This window comes from Petaurus breviceps, unplaced genomic scaffold, assembly GCF_028583685.1.
Source record: "Petaurus breviceps papuanus isolate PSGF00001 unplaced genomic scaffold, PetGlider_PUasm1.0 91133, whole genome shotgun sequence".
Lineage (NCBI taxonomy): Eukaryota > Metazoa > Chordata > Mammalia > Diprotodontia > Petauridae > Petaurus > Petaurus breviceps.
In genome coordinates, this window is record NW_027187419.1 from 32,498,305 (window position 1) to 32,522,952 (window position 24,648).

General features: G+C 38.4%; 1 protein-coding gene across 4 annotated transcripts in view; it reads right to left on the reverse strand.

The window, feature by feature from the left end:
* Positions 1–24,648, reverse strand: part of FAT3 (FAT atypical cadherin 3) — a 760,616-nt gene that overhangs the window by 221,668 nt on the left and 514,300 nt on the right. For all 4 annotated transcript variants that reach the window (XM_069080441.1, XM_069080440.1, XM_069080439.1 and 1 more), the window contains one exon: positions 4,222–4,283. In XM_069080441.1, coding sequence (XP_068936542.1) covers positions 4,222–4,283 — 62 coding nt within the window. The remainder of the gene's footprint in view (positions 1–4,221; positions 4,284–24,648) is intronic.

The following is a 24,648-nucleotide window of genomic DNA, read 5'->3' on the forward strand; positions in this document are numbered from 1 at the left end:
GTTTTTAAAGATGGAAGCCATCACCAAAGCAGCTAAGTCAGGAAATCATTTCCCAAAACTATAAGCTGTATATAAACTGAATTTTTCAATTTGGGTATGTATGAAAATACTTAAGACACCCAAAGAATAATATGTTAATTACTGTTGTCATAACCAACTATTCCTGGGCTGACAACAATGATATTAAAATTGTAATCTCAAGAATAAGTACAAATTAAATAAACTATCCTTTTTTTATATCATATTTAAACCCGAGTACAAAATGTGACGAATGCTTGAGTAGCTTCAAGATTCATCAAGAACAAAATGGTTCCTCACTTTTATAAATCTAAAGAAATAAATCCATAGTTTGCTACGCATTAAATTAGCTAAAAGTGGCACTGGTCTGGCATAAAGAGTTTGAGGTTGGTAGATCTGGATTAGATTCCCCCCCCCCTTTACTGACACAAGCTATGGGACTTACAATAAGTCATTTAATCTTTTTCAAGCTTCAGTCTCCTCATGTGTCAAATGAAAGTAACAGGTATTCTCTACCTCATGAGGTTGTTTCAGGGAAAGCACTTTTTAAACTATGCATCATGATATAAACGTTATTCATGGAGTTCTCTCTCCTACCTTTTTCACCATCCAAATTTTAGTCAGGCTGTTCATTTATCTGGAACATTCTACTCTCCTGGATCTTCCCTCATCACTTGTAGGATTAATATTTAAGAGACAGGAAAGTAGGGATATTGGGTCTTTCTTCTGATTCTAAAGCAATTGAAGAAGTTATTCTGACTCCAGATTCTAAATTAAATAGTCTAGCTTCAATTAACATCAGATTCTCTTTTTCACTGCTTTTGATAGACAAATCTTCAGTATAATTTAAAAGAAAGCTACCTTCCAGAAGTCCAACAATAAGCCAACTGAGCACTCTTTAGGATGCCAACCTCTACACCTTTTGAGCCCTGGAAAGTATACTTAAGCTGTACCTGTAAGCTCCATCCCACCTCAAGCTCTATGCAGGACTTCTTAAGCTGGAGTCTGTGAACTTTATTTTTTGTTAAAATAATGATTATGTCAAAATAACTGGTTTCTTTTGCAAACAATCTTAAGTATCTTGTTTTATGCATTTAACAGCATTATTCAGAGAAGGGATCCTTAGTCACCAGATAACCCTTGTTGTAATCCAGTCCTAGAATATGGGGAATGCAAGAAGTCCATGTCACCATCTCATCATTCTTGCTTAATATTCATGCTCTGATCTTGGTGACTCAGTTTTTAAGGGGCTGGGTTCCTATCCTGGCATCCTAGTTTCTTGATGCCTGGTTTTTTAAACTGACTGATTGAACTCTAATATTCCAGGTGCCTGATAGCAACTCGTGTCCATATGGATCTGTACTCACTGGCCCCTCTTTCTGATTCTGCTGTTTATTTTCTCTGTCCCTTCCTGGCATGAGATCCTAGAATTTGGACCCTCCCTTGAATTTTACTTGTGGTACTTTTATCTTGTCTCTTCTTCAGAATTACCAAACCTGAGTTTAGCTCCACTTTCACTCTCTCATTCTTTTATGACCATTCTTCTATGAGAGGCCCTTAAACTGCGAGTCTATTCTGGGATCCTGGATAACAACCGCCTGGTGATGTCTGGATCATTGAGGCAACCAATTGCTGTAAGAATCCCAATTTTCACATTCACTTGTTCAGAACTCAGAATGATCTTTTAAAAATAAAACTATATTTAAAATGGTAGTTAATAAGTCCACAGATTAGTCTATAAAAGATCACTTAAGGGATGAACAGCTTAACATAACTTTCTCAGTGTAGCTTCCAAAAACTCTGAGTCACTCTTCTGCCAGGATGAATGACAGAGTCCTAGTAGTAAATGTGAGTGTAATCAGAGTGGCAGAGCATTGGGGAAGTAACAAGAAAACAGAGGAAAATGATGGAGGATTTCAGTGCACAGAAAGTTCAGTAAGAACCAGCCACGTTCCTAGAGCAGAAGGTGGGGGGCGGGGGGGCATTGGTCAGGGATATCCTAAAGAAGATTCTTCTCCAGGTACAGGTAGCTCTAGATAACCTCTGAGGTCGCTTTCAACAGTGTGACAGAATTTGGCGATTCTGTGATAACCTGAATGAACATCTGAAGTTCTTTCTTAGAAAAAAGCCAACTTACTGTAGTCATGTTTTATACCATAATTCTTCCAGAGATATTCACTGTTAAGTACTTCAGCTCATATCCTCTAACAAAGGGACAGTCTACTTTCTAGTTGAGGGCTGGATGCCCAACTGTTCAAGGGAATATTCTTTCTAGGGGAATTTGATCTCTGTCTTATAAATATACAGTATAAAATATTATTTTTGGAAAAAAAGGATCATTCTGGAATAGTTAAGCTCATTATGTACATAGCATATACTTCAAAAGACATGTAACCATGTATTGTTTACATCTAAAGATTGCCTCGTAAACATCTAAGATTTGGGAGCAATGGTTCTTCTCTTTTCTCATCTCTACCTCTTGGCCTCTCGGACTTCCTTTAAGTCTTGACTCAAGTCTCACCTTCTGCAATCTTCCTTAATGTAAGTCCTTTCTTTCCCTTCATTATCTTGATTTATCCTGTCTTTCTTTATCTTGTTTGGACATGATTGTTGGCATGTTGTCTTCCCCATTAGATTGGGAGCTTTTTGAGAGCAGTAAACATGGGGGTGGGGGGAATGAGTTTTTTTGTATTCCCAGTGCTTCCCACAGTAAATGACACATAGTAGGTGTTTAATAAATGCTTGTCCAGAAATGGCCACTCATCATGGTGTTGAGCCATAGGAAGCCTTACAAAATATTCTGACTTTTAAAGAACATTGTTGGACAACTTCTCCTCAAGTATGACATCTGGAGTATGGTGTTCAGTACAGGGTACCACATTTTAGGAATGACATTGACAAATTGGAAAAACATTTGTGCTTGCCAGTTTAAAATGATCTTTAAGAATTTAGTTGACAAACACGATCCCTAGAAAGAATTTGGCTCTCAGAATCAAATGTAAAATTTTAGAGGCATTAACATTGATGGATGGAAACGTTAAGGAGCCTTGACACATGCTTGCATTCTAAGCCTTATCCTTTACATATTTATACATAAATATTTATATAACATATAATTTGTATATTTTACATATAGTTTAATATATTATGGGCCTATTATACCTCAAATAGACTAAAATCATAGTGTTTTCCACATATATCAACAAAACTTTAAGCCACTGATGCAAAATAATAACAGTACTTCATATTTATTAAGCACTTACATGTGACTGAAAAAATAGATGTGAACATACTTTGTAAAACACCAATGTTTCTTCAACAGAAGTAATGCTTTTAAATTCTTATTGTGCAAGTTTTAATAAATTATAAAGCATATGTATACTTTATATTTCTGGAAACATTCCACAAAGGCATGTATTAGTTAGACAGCTAGATGGTACGGTGGCTAGGGTGATGGACCTAGAATTGGAAAGACCTGAGTTCAAATCCTGTACCAGATATTTACTAGCTGTATGATTCCAGGTTTATTTAAGTCATTTAAGTTCCATCAGACTCCATTTCCTCATCTGTAAAATGGGAATAACAGTAGCACCTATTTCATATATTTATTGTAAGGACCAAATGAGGTACCACCATGTATAGTGCTTTGCAAACCTTAAAGTGCCACATGAATGCTAGCAACTATTACCATTATTAGCAGTAATCTTCTCTCTATTCCTGTAGGAAAAGGAATGACAGGATAGAAACAATGCCCTATAACACACACACACACACACACACACACACACACACACATAGAAGCATATAAATAATATATAGAATTAACTTCATTCATAAAACTTTTATCTTTCTTTTTCATTCTTTATATAAATGGGCAACATGTAATTATGGTAACATGTTTCTGAGGGCTGTTTTCAGGCTTAGGTGAAAATAAAGGTCAAGTTGTTGATAAATGAGATTATCATTCCAAAAGAGAAGCAGGGTATTTTTAATCCCTTGTTGTTCACATTGGAAACTTTTTAGAGAAGCAAAAGAATAGTTAGCAGGCTCAGATCTCCAAGTTCAGAACCTGTGAGCTCAGGGGACGTATCACTGGTGTCTGAGGCTCACAGTTCAATTCTATTAAGATTCTAGGTTGTGATGAAGGCTAAAGTTTCAACCAAAGTCCATTTTAATGAATGTAGGTTCCTTCTTGGAGCTTACCTCCAGAAAATGTTCTGCCTGCTGTTCTCGATCCAATTTCCTTGAAGTGGTTGTAATCAGACCTGTGTGGAAATGAGAATATTTGAATTTTAAAGAGTTAGGGGCATTAGATGAGAATTTTACTGAGGATGGGAGACAATGTCAGTTTCAGGGAAGGGAGACCAAGTGGGAACAGTCATTCTCAAATACGGGATGGTAATCAGATTTCTTCAGAAAGAATTCTGAAGAACAAAAATAAGATGTATGAAGAAAACTTTAAAATTTATTTCAATTCGGTTTATACAGTGGAGGCATTGTAATTACTACAGTGAAAGCAAAAACTGACTAAAGAACCATTGTTTTTGTTATAATGAGGAGTTTCAATGATTCATTTGCATATGACTGAAATTCTACAGTAAGAACCTCATTAAAGATTTTTAGTTAGTTCTTGAACAATTAATAGGTTGTGGATGCTGATTAGATTCTTCTAGAGAATAGCACTTTCTTATTTAACTTTCACATGGCTCTATGATTTTTTTTTTAATTTTTGGTTAGGCTTGACAAAGAAGGTTATTTCTGTAATAAGTACTTGGATACATAATGATTTCAAATGTAATCATTCTCATGCACTGAAGATCTCATACTGTAATTTCATCAATTTGTTTTATGTGTTGGAGTCCTAATACAAAATATCTTCTAAAAGGAAAAGATCCCTATATCTTTAAACAGAGTTCTTTCATAAATAAATAACTGAATAACCTTGGTAAGTACTAAGAAAGGGAAGGAAATGAGGGGAGAAAAAAAATACCCCATAAGACCCCCTCCCCAACCTGCCTCCTGTTAACTCCACCAATTTGTCTTTTGACTACTTCATTATTTTTGAGTGGCAATTAAGAGGTCAAATTTACATTCCATTTCCCTCTTAAACTAAAGCTCAGAATCGGGGAACACATTATGGGTTGTTTCCTTGATTGACAGTGAAAACCCAACTTTTCCCATAGGCAAGGTCTGGAAAATGATATATCAAGCTAGTTCTCAGCCAAATATTTTACTAGTGAATTATGTGAAATGTATGCCTTTTGTTCTGTCAGGTATCCACACAGAGGAGCTCCTTCTCTGGTTTCATGCCTTTGTCTCAAGTAGAAGAAATAGGAGCTGCTGTTGGAAATCATGGGGGGACAGGAAGAAGAGAGACTTTGAGGAACATATGAATGCTGAGGGTGTTGGTCCACAGACTCCAATGTGGGTATACTGGGAAGGAATGGATGAAGACGAGGTAGAGCAAAAGCAGAGGAGAATAGAGGCAACTTGGAGAAAAATCAGACTAGTAACTGTTACTTTTACAGAGAATCGAACTTCAAGTCCAGAGAGGACTTGGGAGTCAGGAAAGCCTGAGTTTGAATCCTGTCTCAGACACTTACTAGCCAGATAAGTTACTTAAAATTCTCTTAGCCTCAGTTCCCTAATCTGTAAAATGGAGAAAATAGGCACTCCTATCTTACAGAGTTAATAAGATAACATATTCAAAGTACTTTGCAAACTTTATGCTAGATGAATAATAGCTATTGTTATCATCATCATCTTCATCATTACTCAACTTTCCCACTACTGCAGAGAAACCACTTTCCTGATTTAAGACCTCTGCCCTGATCAGAAGGAGTAGATGACATTGCTACATGTCACAAAGGATTGGGGAAGAGGGGCCTTCATGAGCACAAGCAATGGGAATTCGGAGAGCTACCAATCAGACTGCTATAAATAGGTCTGAAGTGTTTTGGGCCTGAGTTACTATTCAACTTGAGCAAAATAACTAACTGATGGTGCTGTGAATCCACAAAATGGCAGAGAGAAAATAATTAAAAAGTGATTTAGATACAATTATAACTCAAAGAGAATGAGGCTATAGGATTTTTGCATGGCTGGGAAATAGTAAAGACCCTCTCATCAAGGAATGCTGCCTGTTCAAGAGGCGTCAGTCCAGAGAGGAGATATTCATGGAAGCAGTTTCCTTGTTATAGTAATGGAGGTGCCCTAGCAACTGCAAATCATCTCAGTTCAACAAATATTAAGATGCTGTGCTGGGTATAAGGAATATGAAGACAAAAAAGAGAAACAGCTTCTGCCTTCAAGGAGCTTACATTCTACTGGGGTGGGGTTGGGGGTAGAATACAACATATACATGGGAATGTACAAGATAATTGGGGGTGAGAAAGATCATCATTAACTAGATCATGGACAACTTTGTGGGGGACACAACATTAAGCTGAACCTGAAAGGAAGAGGCTGATATGAGAAGGAAAGACATTCTAGTTATGGTGGAGGGCTTGTGGAAAAGCTCAGAAGGCAAAGGGACATATAGCTTAAATATGGAGCACTGGTAGGGTGATTTAAAAACAGACAACAAACATGCATCTCTCTTTCTAGCTTTGCTTTTTATGCATGGCCCATACTCAACAGGGCATGGAGTATGCCACATGGAATCTTTCGTCTTCAAATAAAGAATAGAACATCAGGAGGAACAGACTGTAAAATGGTGGCAGGGGAGGGGAAATCTCTGGGAGAAGCAAAGAACAGAGCCAAAAAAATTTATGTCGAATCATCAAGTATTTAATAAATACGTACCAAGAGTCAGACAGGTGCTAAGTGCTAGGGATACAGAGAAAAACAGTTCCTACCCTCAAGGAGGTCATAGCTTAATGGGGTAGACAATATAAAAACAGTTAACTACATACAAGATACATACAAGGTAAGCTGGAGGTAATCTCAGAGGGAAGGCACAAGCATTGAAAGGGATGAGAAAAGGCCTCTTTTAGAAGGTAGGATTTGAATTGAGACGTGAAGGAAACCAGGAATGGTAGGAGGCAGAAGAAGGACAGTCATTCTGGGCATGGGGGAGGTATAAATGCTTATTAATGACATATTGACAATGGGTTCTCAAGAGCCAGTATGAGCTGGCTCCATCATATCCCCTGGCTTTAAAAGCCAAACAGAGATTTTATAGCGGATCCTGGAGATAATTAGAAGTCACTGGAGTTTATTGAATGGGGTGAAGGTGATGTGATTCAAGTCCTGTAAAAAGATCACTTTGATAGGTAGGTGGAGGATGGAGTTGAGTAGATAAGAGACAGAACCAGGGAGACCAACCACAGAAGGCTATTACAACAGTCCAGGTAAAGAAGTGATGAGGGTCTATACTGGGATTGAGGCTATATTAGAAGAGAGGAGGAATATACAGGAGATGCTGCAATGGTATAACCAACAGAACTTGGCAAAGGATTTTAGGATGCAGAATGAAAGGAGTAAAGGGTGGTGATCCTGTGGGAAGGTAGTGTTATCACAGTAACAGGGTACTGGGACGAGAAGAGAGTTTGGGCAAAAAAATAGCGAGTTCAGTTTTGGATTTGTTGAGTTTAAGATGTCTATGTTTGAAATGTCCAAAGGAACTCAGAGATATAAGGCTGGATGAAATTCAGGAGAAAGGTTAGGGCTCAGCTTAGCAGATCCAAGACTCATCAGCATGGAGATAATGGAGTCTATAGGAGCTGATGGGATCACCAAGCAAGACAATACAGTAGAAGAGAAAATGACCCAGGACTGAGTCTTGGTGGGATAGACACATAAAAGTCTCATGTGTTCACAAAATAAGATTTTACATTTTATGCTGTTTTTTATAGTTTTAAAATATATTATCACTTGATCATCTGTGAGATTAGTAATGAAGTTTTCATATGAGGTCCTATACAAGTTCAGAATTCTTTCCACTATACCTAGTATAGACTCACTAGGGTGAGTATGCACTCTTAGGGACTGGCCTTGAGCTCACATTTTCTGCCTCTCAAGCCTGGTGTTTTCCCACTATACCACACTGTCTCTCCTCAGTGAGTATCTGTGTTGTGAATCAGGTCCCTCTGGATACAAGCACTTGAATGTGACAAAGTCATTACCTCACTTGCTCTCAGAGTAGGGGTAGAGGTAGGGGCTTTCACACATTCTTTCCACCTCCTCAGTGGAGTCATTTTGCTTGGATTAATGGGAATGAGGAATCCTTGCTATACCGATACTTATCAAGTGCATAAGGGCAGTCAACTTCTTTGAGGAGCTTGTAATTCCAGTCTCAGCCCGCTGTTTTTCCAGACACAAAAGACAGAAAGACCTTTGCCCTCAGACACCCTGAGGAAACTCAGATCTTTTCAAGTTCTTTTCACACTGAATCATTCATTCCACAGCCCACTGGGGGCATTGCTCATTGCTCTGGGAAGAGTCAAGCTTCCTCTTCTAATTCATTCTCAAGGTAATACTTCAGCAAATTTATTTTTTTAAGCACAGGTGTGTAATTGGGAGAACCACCTGGTCTCCCCCAAGTGCAAAAAAGAAATGGAATGTCTCCTCATCCATCGTCATCATGCCGTCAGCCAGAATATGTGTTTCATGTAATTAGCAGCCTACAGAGAAAGGAACCTATGCTTCCTGCCAAGTCTGGGGCAGCCCTCAAAGCAGTGAGAGCTGTGGAAAGAACCCAATGTTTCTTGCTCCCTGATGGGTGGTGGGCAAACTTGTGTAGATTTCCTTCTTGTGGGATTCCACCTCCTTCAGTTTCAGTTTTAAAGCAAATAGAAAAAAAAAAAAGAAAAGAACTGAACAAGAGTTGAAAGAGTGATATGGTAGAAACAGCAAACTGTCAGGAAATAACAAACTTTCACTTTTCCCAGAGACACCTCCACCTCAAAGTGCCTAAGGGCATTTTTTTCCTCTCCAAAGGAACTAATCAATCATTACTCTCTTTCAGAGGGAAGAAGAGACTCTCACTTGACATACCAGTCAGCCCTATATTTTCCAAAATCCAAAATGTTTTGGAATTGCATGATATACTGGATGGAATGCAAGACCCAGAGCCAAAGAGAACTGGGTTCAAATTCTTCTTCCAACAGCTGTGTAAGCCTGGACAAATCACTGAATCTCTCTAAGCCTCAGTTTCATCATCTGTAAAATGAAGGGTTAGATGAAATGGCTCCTGATGTCTCTTTCGCTCTAAATCTAATTTTATGAATCAGAGACTAGTCTCAGATTTTACAATCATACTCATAATCAAGGATAATTTCCCCTGATTTCTGCCTTTAGTATTTATTTTAGTTTCTATCTCACAACTGGCTTAATAATACTTTTGCTGAGCTTCCAAAACAAGGACAGTCTGGTCCTTCAGTTCTCTATGTGCCCAGGACTGTGGCACTGAGTCTACATTAAGTTCCAGTCATAGCTATGGGCAAAAGCACCATCAGTGTTTTTCACTGTCTCTTTCACCCATCACAGAATTCCAATTGTCACAAACCATCTAAGCAGCCAGCTTCAGATGGTGCATGTCACTGCAACATTGTCTCAATTAAAGCCAGGGGAGTAAAAACAAATATTGATCCAGTCCTTTTACATATTTATGCTGATTAAAACTCAAAGGGGCAACAGAACAAATATGTTTTTTTAAAACCCACAAAAACAAAACTTTACAAATTATGACTACTTTACCATAGAGGAATTTCCATGGAACACCTAAGTAGATGTAATCTAAAGTAGGGAAGATACATTCTTTCCCTGAGAGCAAGATAAAATTTGCCCATTCTGCAGGAATACTTATAATTGGCCTAAAGAGTTATTTCCCTTGTAATCCATCCATTAATTTGACAAATTTTTATTAAAAAAAAAATCTACCACATACTATGCTATTGTGTTAGATATACAAAAATTTTAGATAGCCATACTTCAAAAGGACACAATGAAAATGAGGGACCACTTACTGTGTTAATATTACAAATAAACAGAAAGGCAGGGGAACTCAAACGAGGCTGCTCTAATTCCATGATGCTGCCTACTGGGGAGACATAGATGGAAGGGGTCAACTTCCATTATTTTTACAGATGAGGAAACTGAGGTCCAGAGTGGTTAAGTGACTAACCCAGGGCTGCAAAGGTAACACGTAAAAGGACTGTGATTTGAATCTACATCCTTTGTCTCCAAGTTCAGAATTCTTTCCACCATATCATGCTGCCTTTAACCCTAGCCTCAAAGAACATAAAATCATGTTGCCTTCCTTAAATCCATGCTCACCTGACTCCTACAAAGAACATTTGTAGAGCACTTTGTAAATCTTAAAACACTGCATAAATGTTAGCTATAATTATAATTATTATTGTTATTACTACCACCACCACCACCCCTCCCCCCACCACTACTACAGCTTGGTAAGATGCAGCTCCAAAGAATAAACATTTTGATTGGGTATAGAAAATCATATGACAATCCCTGCAATATATCTGGAGATTTGAGGCATAAATATAATTTAAACAACAGCACCAAGGAAAATGCAAAAAATGTCATAAGGTTGCAAGGGATTAATTGGCAATTGAATGGCACAGGCAATGAAGACTGTAAGTTCAGAAGAGAGAATTAAACTGGATTTCATAATCAGAACCTTAGAGTAGATTAAGAATGGGTAGAATTTAGATAGATGGAATTATAGGCAAAAAAGTTTTTCAGGCTGGAGAAATGGTACAAATAAAAGTGGCAAGATGGGGGAAAAGATGTGAGCTTTATAATGAAGAAAGAGACAAATTCAGCAGGAGCCAAGGGTTTGTGTGAGGAAATAATGGAGAGTAAGGCTGGAGGGGTAGGTTCAAAGGATTATAGTTCTAGAGTTGGAAAGAACCTTAGAGAGGTTATCTAACCCAACACCCCCATTTTACAGATGAGGAAACTGAGTCCCAGAGAGGGCCCAAGGTCATACAGTTAGTATGTAGTAGAGCTGGGATTCAAAGCTAGGTCCTTTTAAGTATGTACCAGGTCCCTTTGTCTTGCAGGCAATTGGGAGTCATTGAAGGTTCTGAGCTGGGGGATGACACAATCAAAGTTGTACTTTAGTTTTGTTAATCTGGTATCAGAGTGGAAGACAAACAGGATTCGAAGGGTGCAAAGAAATAAGACAGGAAATAGAGCAGAAGATATAAGGAGACAAGAAGGAGGAATTAAGGGCCTGAATTAGGGCAGTGACAACGGGAATGAAAGGAAGAGTTATTAAAAAGGAAGAACTGATGGCATTTTCTGACTTACTAGATATGAAGGACCAAAGAAATGGGCAAGTTAATTAAGAGTTTGCCAGAGGGGGTAACTATCATGCAGAGGTGCCATTAACATCAACATTAATGACAAACACTTGCTAAGTGTAAATTATATAATTTGCTATATTCTATGGTACATAGCAGCATGAACTCGCTGTAGGAGGAGGCAGAGAAGGCCTGTTTTAGATACTCTGGCTGTAGCATCCCTTTTGGCTTCCAGTCCTTATCCCTCGTTGGAAAGTTGTTAAGCTTAGGTGATAAATACAAGAATCTTTGTGGGAGATAACATCCTTGTCCAGGCAAAAAAAGGGAGAGGAAAGTTCAAGGAATGGGGGTAGCAGACAAGACAAAATTGTAAGCAGGGTGGAGAGGGACTCATTTTGTATTTGGCCTGCCCTGGCCTACATTCCATTGCTCCATTAACCATGGACAAACCAAGAAGGGTCAGATCTGCTCTTGGCATTGCTTCTGACCTCCTAAACTTTGTCACTGTGTCTCAACTACCTTATTGGCTGCAATCCCCTCACCTTAGACTAGCCACTGGCCCACTCTCACCCTGGAACATTCTTCCACCATGTTATCCCCTTTTCCACTGTTGAGTTCCTCCCAGGATCACCATTTTGAGGGAGTGCCCAGGATGACCAGGCTTCACTCACCTTCCTGCTTTGCCTCTGAACTTTTGAACTTCAACAGCATGTTCCTGCATTTTTGTGTATTGACTTCTCCCACTAGAGTATAAACTACTTGAGGGAAAGTTCTGCCAATTTTTTTTGTTTTGTTTTGTAATTCCTCCCTAATGGATAGCACAGTGCCTGGCTTAATAAATGCTTGTTGCCTTGCTTCTGCTGATGAATGAAGCGAGTTGTAAGTGATGAGAGGATCGGAGGTTGTTGCTTTTAACTAAAGGAGAAGTGGAAAAAGCAGCAAGTGACATTGAATCCCAAGTTTCCATCCTTTTTAATATGGATGTTGACCCACTTTACTTCTAACATTCATTCCTTTGCTCACTGTTTAGAGAGCAGGCATGATGGGATTGAAATATCTGAAATGTATCTTTTCAGAGGCCCCTGTGTCCAGAGTATAACTACACACTGGTGGTTAAACACAAAGAACAAATGAGAAAAATACATAAATACAAACTAATTAAATGTGGCTTAGTATCTATGCATGGCTACTTAGTATCCGTGCACAGTTGGCATAAACAGAGTAGTATCCCAGGCCTTTGAAGCCAGAAGGAACTTTAGATGTCTTATCCCCTTTATTTGTCAGGGGACCGAGGAAGGAAGTCAGTCAGGGTCACAGAGTCAGAAAGAAATGAAAAGAGTCGATAACCCAATCTCCTAATCAGAAAGAGTTAGTATAAAATCATAAAATCAAAGGAAAAAGATAGTAGCAAGTTATCTTGCAACAATAAGCAGATGATTCTTTATCAAAGAGTACTGTAATTTCCCCAGTTGATAACTTCACCAATATTCCTGACTCCTCACCCTATATATTCACTGGGCTGCTAATCTTGCTGTTTTCTACCTCAACATCTCCCGTATCCAATCACTTCTCTAGACTCACACGGCCCCTGCTTTAGTTCTCCTGAAGACTTTCATCACCTCTCATGGATCACTACAATGGCTTCCTAACTGGTCTCCTTGCCTCAAGTCTCTCTATTTATTGCAGTTCAGCCTACTTTAACTGCCAAAGTGATTTTCCTTAAGCCAGAACTGACCTTGTCACTCATCTATTCTCTATTCTTTATAGGAATTCCCTACTGCTTCTAGAATAAAATATAAACTTCCCTGTTTGACTTTTAAAGGCTTTTACAATTTGACTCCAACAATTTTTCTTCCCAGGCTCATTGTAAATATTCCTTTTCTTGTACTGTATGGTCAAGACAAAATGGCTTTTTTTTCTGTTTCTATGACTAGAATATAAACTCCTTAAGGGCAGGGTTTCTCTGTTTTTCTCTGGATCGCCAGTGCTCAGAACAGGCAGTTGGTTAGATGCTTTAAAAATGCTTGCTATTCATACATAACATTCTAGCTCCTGTCTCCAAGCTGTTTCCAAAGCCTTGAATACAATCCCTGCCTCAGAGAATCCCCCCACTTCTTTTCAAACATAGCTCAAGCACAACCCCATACACGAAGCCTGCCCTCATACTTCAAGTAGCTGGTACCCTTCTTCCTTAACTTTGTGCATATTTATTCTGTACATGCTTAAATATGTCTATTGTCTCTCTCAATTAAATATTAGTTTCCTCAAAAGGGAAGTTCCTTTCTTTCTTTTCTTTTTTCTTCCTTCCTTCATTCCTTTCTGTTTTCCTTCCTTCCTTCCTTTTTTCCTTCCTTCCTTCCTAGCCCCTATGGCTAGCATATCAGTGACAACTGATAAATGCTTGCTGTATGACTGATTCATCAGGAGGCTATCCTTGAACATTAGTGAGCTAATGGAGATCACAATTGCCCTGCAATGGTTCTGTCTAATTGATAAACCATACGAGGCAAAAACCAGACCATTCTCTCATCTCCACAGGTGTGGGTAATGGTGTAGTCATCTGATGTCATACATTAGGGAATGACATGATGAAATTGAATTTCAAAGATAAATCACAGACCAGAATTTGAATTCGACTCAGATGTAAACAAACATATCATTTTATATAATTATATGTGCAAACCCCCAATTTAGGGAGAAATTATGCCAGTCCCAAGTGAATGATACTCAATAAAGAGAAGGGGGTGGAAAGGAACGATGGCTTGAACTGTGCAATTTAAAGACGGCTGCTTTATTATTTCTGTTGTGATGACAGGAGGAGTGTAATGACCTCGCTGGGAAACAGCCTGAACAAAAGAAAACTCCAAATGCTCTAAGTACAGTTATGGTCAGAGAAGTGCTACTTGTAAGGATGGCATCACTTTTGCTGATTTCTCTCCCTGTGGGTGTTCGGAGTCACAGCTGTGTAATCTACTGCCATGACATTCACATTTTCTCTAAGTGTTACTTCAAGTGCTGAAAGCCTTAACCATTTCAAACATAACTCTGCATGACGATTGAAGGCTAAGTTTAGTTATAAAAATACAAGTGGGATAACTACAAATGTAAGGATGTTACTGAGTGGCATTTACCCCTGGGCATGGGCGGGGGTGCTATGGATGTAGTGAAGCATAATTGATGATTCCCTGAAACAATGGAGTTCTCTTTCAGGTGTCCAGGGGTATAGAATTTTCACCCTTTCCCTGATTCTAATCTTACCATCAACTTCATGGTGAAAGAAGATTGGCAAGTGGGAGGATAGAAAAAAGGTGATGATAATAAGAAGAAATTATTTCTTTCTTGCTTTCCAAACCTAGTCCTCTTTTTTCTTTTGACTCCAGGCTTTTGGCCACAAAGGATCTGTGGCTATTTGTTGGCCTCTGTGCTCATGCTAGCCAAGCAGGAACCATGGCAGTCCAACTGTGAGCAATCAGTGCCTTGTTCTGAATTGTGCTCACCTCTCAACATTGACATTAAAATTCAATATCCACATTCCTCATGATGGGGGAAGCAAAGCACACCACCCATCAGCTCAGTGGTTCTGATTGATTACCCTGCCTTCAACCCCATTAGCAATTCAAGAGAAAAACCAGGATCATCCTTAGCTTTGACTTTATGGCCAAGACAACAACTATAGGAACCCTTCCTTGGTCTCTTGCATTCTAACATAGAAACAGCATAAATTCCTTGTTTTGTACCTAACCAATGGCTTCTGGCTTTAAAGTGCAAAGATTCTGGGCTGCTGTATTGAGCCTGAAATGCTAGCTATGGAAAAAATGAGGTTTTATTTGAGGCAAAAACTGAGAAAGTATCACAGAAATCATGGATAGTCCATAAAACTGCAACATTAACTTTTCTTTTTAAACAGCTATTTTTGAGATGCTAACTGAACTTTCCAACTGTAAAATCTGAGTGCTTTAAAAACCCTAGCGTGAAGAATCTAGAGGCCAGGTTTGTTTACACCTTGTTCACAGTCTTTGTCTCTCTATCATTTTCTCTACCTTTATAACTTGGCAAAATGATTGAGTGACTCTATTTTATAGTAACCCTGTCAATTGAGGAATTTTCTCCAGAACGGAAGCTTTCTCCAGGTGTTCAATCTACAGCTGACCACTTACCAAATAGAAGACAAAGGTTTCCCTTCTCCCATAGCCATAAAATAACAACAACAACAATACCTGAAATGTGCATAATACCTTAAAAATGTCAAAGGGTTTCTGATTAGTGCAAACAAAGGTTTTGATTAGTGCAAACAACGTATCCAATGAAGTGGTCCCACTATTTGAGATCACATTGCCTATTTCCATTGGACTATAACCAATGACCATATTTTACATAATTATAACTTTGAATAATGTGAATTAAAATATATGAGACCACTGCATGGGATTCGGTATTTGTATTTATTAAGACATAACTGTATATTATTTCATCGTAGCTTCCCGACAACCCCGTAGGGTTAGTCCTGGCATTATGATTTCTGAGCACAGAAGAAGATAAGGTTTGCCAAAGCTTTTTTACTTTTAACAATAGTCAGTCAAATAAACATTTTTAAAGTATCTACTACATGCCAAACACTACATTAAGTAATGGAGATACAAAGGGAGTACGGGAAGGGAATAAACATTTATACAGCACCTACTATGTGCTAAAAAGAATAGACAAAATTATCTCTGCTTTCAAGGAGCTCATAGTATAATGATGGTGATAATAAGCAAACTCCCATGTACAAATGAGACATATACAGCATCAACTGGAGAAATAAAGAAAGGGAAGGCATTGGCATTAATTAAGGAGGATCTGATAAAGCTTTCTGTAAAAGGTGGGATTTTAGTTGGGTGAACTAATGAGGAGTGGATAACTGAAAATGGAGGAGGGAGATATAGAGAAGAGCTAATGGAGCTTCCACCACAGTGTAACAAAGATGGTACCACAGCAGTCCTCATTTTACAGACCTGAGGACCAGAAATAGACAACTGATTGCCCAAATTCACATAGACTAGAAAGTGAAGGAGCTGAGACAAAAAGCCTGGTCTCCTGATACCCAGTCCTAGTTTTTCTCTCTTACTATATCACTCCAAAACACCGGACAAACAACTTTCTTAACCAATTAAAGACATATCAATCAACAAGTATTTATTAAACACCAGTCACTGTGCTAGATGCCAGGAATATAAATACAAAAGAATGAAATAGACTCTATTTCTACTTACATACTAATGGAGGAGACCACATATAAAAATATATACAGCATTAATAGTATGTGAATAAACAGACAAATATACATACAAAGTAGTTAAAAACAAGATACTTTGGGAGGGAGAGTACTAGCTTGTTGGAAAAACTTGTAGAAGATAGTGCCTGGTTGCAATTAAAGGAAGAGAGGAATTCTGGAGCAGAGGAAAGAAGGGAATGCATTCCAGGGATGGAGAATGGTCAGGACAAAGGCATAAGCTAAATGGAGTGTCACGGGTGGGGAGCAGAGGGAAAGCCAGTTTGGATAGATTGCAGCATTTGGGAGTTGTAATACCTAAGGAGATTACTAAAATGAGATAATATATAATGGTTAATAATAATAACTCATTTAAACTGTCCCTTGAAGGTTGTAAAATGCTTTTTATAATAAATTATCTCACTTGAGTCTCCCCCTCAACAAACCTGTGAGGTAGGCACTATGTATATTATAGTATGCATTTTATAGATAAGGAAGCTGAGTCTCAACGAGGTTAAATGACTTGTCTAGTGTCACAGAATAAAGGTCAGAGGTAGAATCTGAACTCATGTATTCCAGATTCCAAATTTAGCATTTTGTCTGTTACAATATTCTGTAACTTAAGATATTATCATTTTCACCATCACCACCACCACCATTTTCATCACCACCACCACCATTATGTAATAACTCATCATACTGCACTGGGACACTAATTTCAGTAACATTTAAAAGGAAGACCATGTCATCTCTGGACCCAAGGTTATATTATAAAATTGTTCCCTGCCATCATTTAAAAAAAATAAAATTGTAACATAGAAAATTCATCATCTGAATCACAGATTCTTAACCTTTTGTTTGTCCTGGACCCCCCCTGGTAGACTGGTAAAGCTTGTGATCTTCTCAGAAAAATTTTAAATCCATAAAACTTATATGGGATTAAAAATGAAATACTACTTTTGAAACACTTTAATACTGAAATATTCAAATAAATCAAGTTCATGGGCCCTAGGTTAGTAACTACTGGTCTAAATTCTCCTCTGTTTATTTAATTGAATATATGGAATCCAAATGAATTTCCAATGGTATGAAAATAATTCATCTCCTTCTACCTTAGAAGTGATTTCACTCAAATCTCTTTGTGGGTGTGAATGCTAATATGTGATATATAAATTTCAAAGAGTAGATATACTGAGCAAATTATAGAGTATTCAGTGCTAAAAAATACCTTCCTGGCTGGGTAGGATGCTAAAATAAAGGAAGGTATAAAACTTTTGAAAATAAGATGCAGTATTTTTTTTTAGTTTATAGTATAGGCTTAATAAGTAATCACTTAATTGAATCATAATTATGACTAATGAGAAACATTCTCACATATTACATATGTATATAATACAAATATTATATATATGTAAAAATATATTTATGTGTGTGAATATACACATATATAAATATATAGATCATATGTTTTACTGGTTCTCAGTCCAGGTTTCCATCCATCAGCTATGCGGTCTCTCACAATACATAATTCATAAATATATACACATATGTACATAAGAATGTGTATACACATATATGTAAGCACTGCATCGACAGGTATCTTTGCAAATGCCAATGTAAAACTGTATCTATGAATATAAATGTGTACAAAGAATACTGGACTTGGGAGTCTAAACACTTGATTTGAATTACTCTTCTACCTATCCCAGTTTAATTATATGCAAAATTAAGGGGCTAGACTAGATGACATAAGGTTCCTTCCAGCTACAGCTTCCAAAGGTAATCATTTATTCAACATTATTTATTGATTGTAAGCACCTTGAGGTCAGGGGCTGTCTTTTGCCTCTTTTTGAGTTCCTAGAGCATAGAACAGTTGTCTGGCATATAGGAGGTACTCAGTAATGTTCACTGAAAGCTGATTGCTTGATTACTCACTAATAAAGAGCACTGTGCTATTTGTCAAGATGAAATGCGAAGGTAACTGAGGCAGTGACCCTGTTTTCCAGTGTTTACAGTCTTATAACTCACACTTTAATAAAAGAAACTTAATTGTTTAATAAAATGATCCTTCTGTGTAACTCTATGAACACATTGCAGCTTGTAAAAAGATCAGTGCCCTTTAGGACAAAGCACCCATACAAATGCAAAATGGTATTATTTATTTACGGTAATAATTGTCTGGGGTTTTGAAACATATGTTACTGGTTCACACAGTCACATTTTGGGGTTTTGTTGTTGTTGTTTGCATTCAATGTCAGAGCCTATAGTATGTGCGGTTAACTGAGGTGAATGGGGGGAACATGGCAGCCTGCCAACGCTAATGAATTTTCCTTGTCTGTTTCTGATACGGATTTTATGTCCTTTTTCCTTTGTTTAGCTAAATTATGTTATTTAACCAGGAATCCATCACATGTATCACAGAATAACTAAGCTGCCAGGGAGGGGTTGGACTGCTGCATAGACAGTTCCCAGTAAAGAAAATTGACATGGGAAGAAATTCCTGCTTCTGTCCTAACCCTGAGAGCCTCAGGCTTCAATGAGGAAACAAAGCATGGCAGCCTTAATGAGAATGTGCAAACAGAGGAAGATCAAAGGATACCAGAGAATCATGAATCCTTAGCGTTTGAGACATTTAATTCCTCCAAAGAATAGCAAATAACTTAAAAAGTGGAATGCTATTGTGATGTGATAATAAAAACAGCTCATATTCTACCAAGCGCTTCACAATTCGTAAGACACTTTTCATACATCCTCTCATTTGGGTCTAAGCCTAGTCAAACAGTTTAGCATCTCTAAACCTCAGTTTTCTTCATCTCTAAAATAGGCATGAAGATCTATAATGAATGTACAGTGCTTCACAAACCTTTAAAGGTCTATATAATTGAGATGTCTTTGTATCACATTTGCATTCTCCTTTTAAATTTGGTCTCTTTTGGAAGAATACATAAAACCATGATTGTATGATATCCTTTGATTTTACTATTTCAGTTTCATATTCCCAATAAATACTGATGTGACCAGTGTCTTTGAATGAGGGACCCGGTGTGTATGACTGAAAGGATTTGAAGGCAGAGCAGGTGGGAGAGGTGGGTGCTACCTGGAGGAGAACTGTGTGACCCAGAGTGGAAAATCCCTAATTCTTGCTATTCCGTGTTCATTAAACGCTTCCTAATTTAATTAATGATTCATTCAACGCATATATTTCTCCCCACACGTATATCCATTTGGGGAGAGGTGAGCTTGGTGATGATGTGACAATTTATTTCAGCAAATGAGGAAACCAACCAGTGGCTGGGCTGAAATGAGAAGCCACACCTGGGCTGGCCCTGGATCCTGCTGGGGGGAGGGGCTTGATTCAATCAATCTCTTCCTTTCTTTATGGTTTCAGAGTAACCCCCATTCCCTCTCATTCAGATTCGTATGAGGGGCAGAAGAACACTTTCCAAACCATTCTTATAAACTTTTAGTAGTTTATAATTATCCCATTTGGACTAATAGCTTATAATAGGTAGGTGCATAAGATCCTTATTTAAAAACCAAATAGCCAAATAAACATGCCACCAAGATTAAAAAGACATTTTTATCCCCATTGTTTGGTGTCTGAGAAATTCAGTGTCTCCCAAACAACTAATTGTTAATACAGTGTCTGGCAGCAGATTTTGAAAGTGCTCACTATGTCATTCTTTCATTCTCAGTGAAAATTAACATGATTCTATTCTGATTGTAATTAGTGTGTAATTATTACTTGTACATGTTGATATTATATGTCACGGAACCGGTGGCTAGTTTGATATCTACCCTACATTTAGTTTTTTTTCTTTAAATTTTATTTCTTGTGAAACATAAAGGCATTCTTGACACTTCAAGCTAGCCCCATTAAGGTACTGAGTAATGCTAATTAGTCTCATCCTTGACAAGAAAACTAACCTAACTGAACATTCAGGGGGTAAGGTAATGCCAATCAAAGAAAGAGAAAGGAATAAAGCTTTGGAATGGGCAGAATAAATTAACTCCGAAAGCCATTCTGGGCTGTCATTCATTTATTCAACCATGCAGGATTCCGGGGGAAGATCTGAAAATAATTGAGTTCCTACCCTCTTGGAGCTTATACTCTTATACTTTGAGGGAAAAGACAAGTGAAACAGTAATATAAGCCCTATAAAATACAGAATAGAATAGAGAACAGCATTTACAGCCCTCTCCTCCTAATTCCTACTCCACTATCTTTATCCTATTTTTGTTTGTTATTTTGGGGTTTTCCCTTTTTCTTCCCTCTCATATCCAATCAATTTCAACTGGGTTCTCTTGAGTCCAAAGGACAAGAGCTCTTTCTTGTACCCCAATATGACTGGGCATATATGTAAAGTGTAAGCTATGCTTTTAGTATATTATAATAATAACTTATCATTTATATAGCACTTACTATGTTCCTGGCACTGTGCCAAGCATTTAATCCCTGCTATCTCCTTTGATAGCCCTGGGAGGTACATGCTCTTATTATCCCCAATTTCCAGATGAGGAAACTGAAGCAAGGTTAAGTGACTTGTCCAGGGTCACACAACTAGTTAAGTGTCTGAGGCCAAATTTGAACTCAGGCTTTCCTGATTACAGCCCCAGCTCTCTATTCTGATTTAAGAAGAAAAGATAAAAAGAATTTTAAAAAGTGGCATTGCAAAGATATTTTGTGGATCAGATTCAAGTGATGGTTTTACTTGCTTCTTATTTGTTGGGAACACAGCAGGAATAGAGGTAAGTTCTGATTCATAAGCAGTATTTTCCTACAACCTAAATAGTTTAACTTTATTTTTCCTGTAGGACTTACAAAATTTGTTCTTGACTTCAGGAAAACTCTCCTATCTCCTCTTACTGAAGTCAACAAAATACTCATGATCTCATTACAGTAATTTACTTATACTAACAAAGCAAAGCAGCACTAGCCATTTAGACACTTTTTTTCCCTAATAGTTCCTTGTCAAAGGCAAGTATTTCTTATTCATTCATTCACCAAGTATTCACTAAGCACTCCACAAAGCATTATTCAGCACCTATTATTACCAGCCACTATTCTTGGCACTTGGGGAATGATGATAATGACAGCTAGCATTTGGATATCACTTTATGGCTTGGAAAGTACCTTACAAATTTATTTCATTTTATCCTCACAACAATCCTGGGAGAGAATGTTAGTAATATCCCCATTTTACAGAGGAGGAAACTGAAGCTGATGGAGTGACTTATCCAGGGTCACACAACTATCTGAGGTAGGATCTGAACTCTGGTTTTGCTGACTGAGTCCATCACTCTTGGCCATTGTAACTCCTACCTGTCTTTATGCTTCTAGTTTTGCCCTCTGGGCCAAGTTGGGACTAGAACTCAGCTCTCTCAATTCCTTAGTCCAGTACTCTTACTCAGTACAAAATATCTCTGAACTGGGGAACATTTAAAAAAAATGTGTTTTAATTAAAATATAAGCAAATGTGAAAGAATAGAGGCACCAAAAATGTATATAGTCTTTTAAAACATAATTTAATTAAAAATGGGACTTGGAACTTGAAGACATCTTTCATTGCCATCCTGGAAATCTGCAATTTCAGGAGGAGGTGGCTGGGATGGAAGGGATTAGGGTAAGGGAAGAACCACTCACTGGAGGTGGGGAAAGTAACTGAAGCAACTTCCTTGTTCCAGTCTCAGATCTGTTCCGAGAGTGAGGACGCATCTGGCACACGATTCATATTGCGGGATTGGACAAGCAGATCCGCGTCACAGGTCTTCTGACTCCCAATTTACTGTCCTTTTGGTTTATCTCACAGTCACACCTAATGGCCTCTCTTCGCACTAGAGCTAGGAAACCAGACTGGCTTTCCTATCACTTGAGAAAACTCCCTTTAACTTAAACATTTGGCAGAACAGACAATGGTAAATGTTCCCAAGGGTTCATTCTTGAGAGAATTAAAAAGCCTCATCTTATAATGGAATAAATGTTTCAGGTCCCAGTGTATTTCAATCTCCACAGAGCTTTGGGAAAGAGCTAATTCCAAGTAAAGAGTGCTTTTCCTGGCTGGCTGCTTTGAGAGACTACTCCAATTAGCATCCTAAGTATCTGCTATGTATATAATTGTTTTGGTTTTATATAAGTCATGGTTTTTATATGTCATGGTTTTATATAAGTATCTGCTAAGTATAGCATCTGGGTGAACTGGTCTAAGAAGCTAAAGAAATTCAAAGACTTTAATCTTTTAGGCATTACCTTTCCTTTGGGTTACTTTCACTTCTGTTCACTTCCCAGCTTTCATACTCTTTCACTCCATGTCTATTCCAGCTATTTGGGGCAGGGAGCCTGAGGTGGGGTGACCTGGGATCTTTTCAGTATGGGGAATTCCTGGTATCAAAACTTTGACCACAGATGATCATCAACATGTCCCTAAATGATTAATCTTAGAGAGTTGCCTGGAGGCACCAAGAAAAGCTATCCAAAGGCCCCCCTGGCATCACATGCTGGTATACATCAGACTCAGACCTCCAAGTTTAGTCTTCCAGACTCCAACACTACTCATCTTTTCAGTGCGCCATGCTATCATTCTCATGTATCCCCCTATCCCTCCAACATTTAAACATTTTCCATCCCTTCTGCCCTGTTTTAACTCATTACTTTTTTTTTTTTAATGCATCTGATCCTTATGGATGCCCTCCTATTCCATCCCTGAGGTTTCTGGGGACTCTGGTCTAGAGACCTGGTTTATTCCTTCCAGGTCATATTCACTGAAATGTTTATTTTGGAATGTGGTCCACTGGACTCTACAACTTTGAAAAAAGTTAGGGCACTTGCTTGAAAAACTCAAACTTTATGGAGAAAAGTAAATAAAACTTAATCATTCTCTCATATACTTGAAAGACATGCCAGCTCCAGAAGTCTTACCAACAGGGAAGCCCAAGATCAGCAATTAGGTCTTCTACCAAGTAAGGCTTTTTGTCTTTATTGCCCTGAAGTTTTTGTCAGTCTAAGCCCGGCAAGAAATTCTTGCAAAATAAATGTATCTTCTGCCAGTAACTCAAAGGTTCATCACAAAGGTTCATCATATTTGTTTTAGGCACAATGAGCCAAATGTCAAAGATAGCAGGATACATTTTCACCTGTCCTGCATCAGGTCAAACGTGGTTTTTTTTGGTATTCTTGATAATCTGCACTGTGCCCTCTTTACCTAGTTCTAGTCCTTTAGCCAAGGGCAGCTAGGTGGCACAGTGGATAGGGGTCTAGGCCTGGAGTCAGGAAGACTTATCTTGGTGAGTTCAAATCTGGTCTCAGATACTTACTCACTATGTGACTCTGGGCAAGTGACTTAACCCTGTTTGCCTCAGTTTCCTCATCTGTAAAATGAGCTGGAGATGGAAATAGCAAATCACTCCAGTATCTTGGCCAAGAAAACCCCAAAAGGGGTCATGAAGAGTTGGACATGACTGAAAACCGACTGAAATTCCTCTATCTGGAAGAGTCGGATTGCTCCTAGGCAGTGCTGAAACTAACAAGGGTTCAATTCAGCACACATCTAATAAATGACTACTACAAGCATGGCCCTGGTAAAAGAACTCAGCAGGCTTCGTTCTTCCCATAAAGCAGCACTTAAACTGTGGGACGCACATGCAGTCAAGAGTTGAAAAAGTTTAAGAAGCCCTGTCACAGCAAATGAGATTTTGGAATGGGAAATCTCTCTCCAATAGAGACGACCACCAATCTAGAATATCCATCTGAGGGAGTTTCCTCAGTCTCGGAGGCTCGGTGCCTGGCATGGAAGCCATCTGTTGGCACACAGGCCTTTCTGCCTCCAAGTCCAGCATTCTTCTCATCCATTATGCCACATTTCCTCCTCCCATGTTTATGGGTAAATCCTTCACTGGCCCCCAGTACCAACAGAGACAGCATGGAGTCGTGGAAAAGCCCCAGCCCACTTCCACCTTGGCCCTGCACAGACTCATCAGTCTAGTGCCACTGACTCCCAGCTAGTCCCCAAACAAGACACTGCAGCCCCCGATTCCAGGCATCCTCAACCACTGTCCCTCCTGCATGGAATTTTCCCCTCTTCATCTCTACTTCCTGGCTTCCTTCAAGTCTCA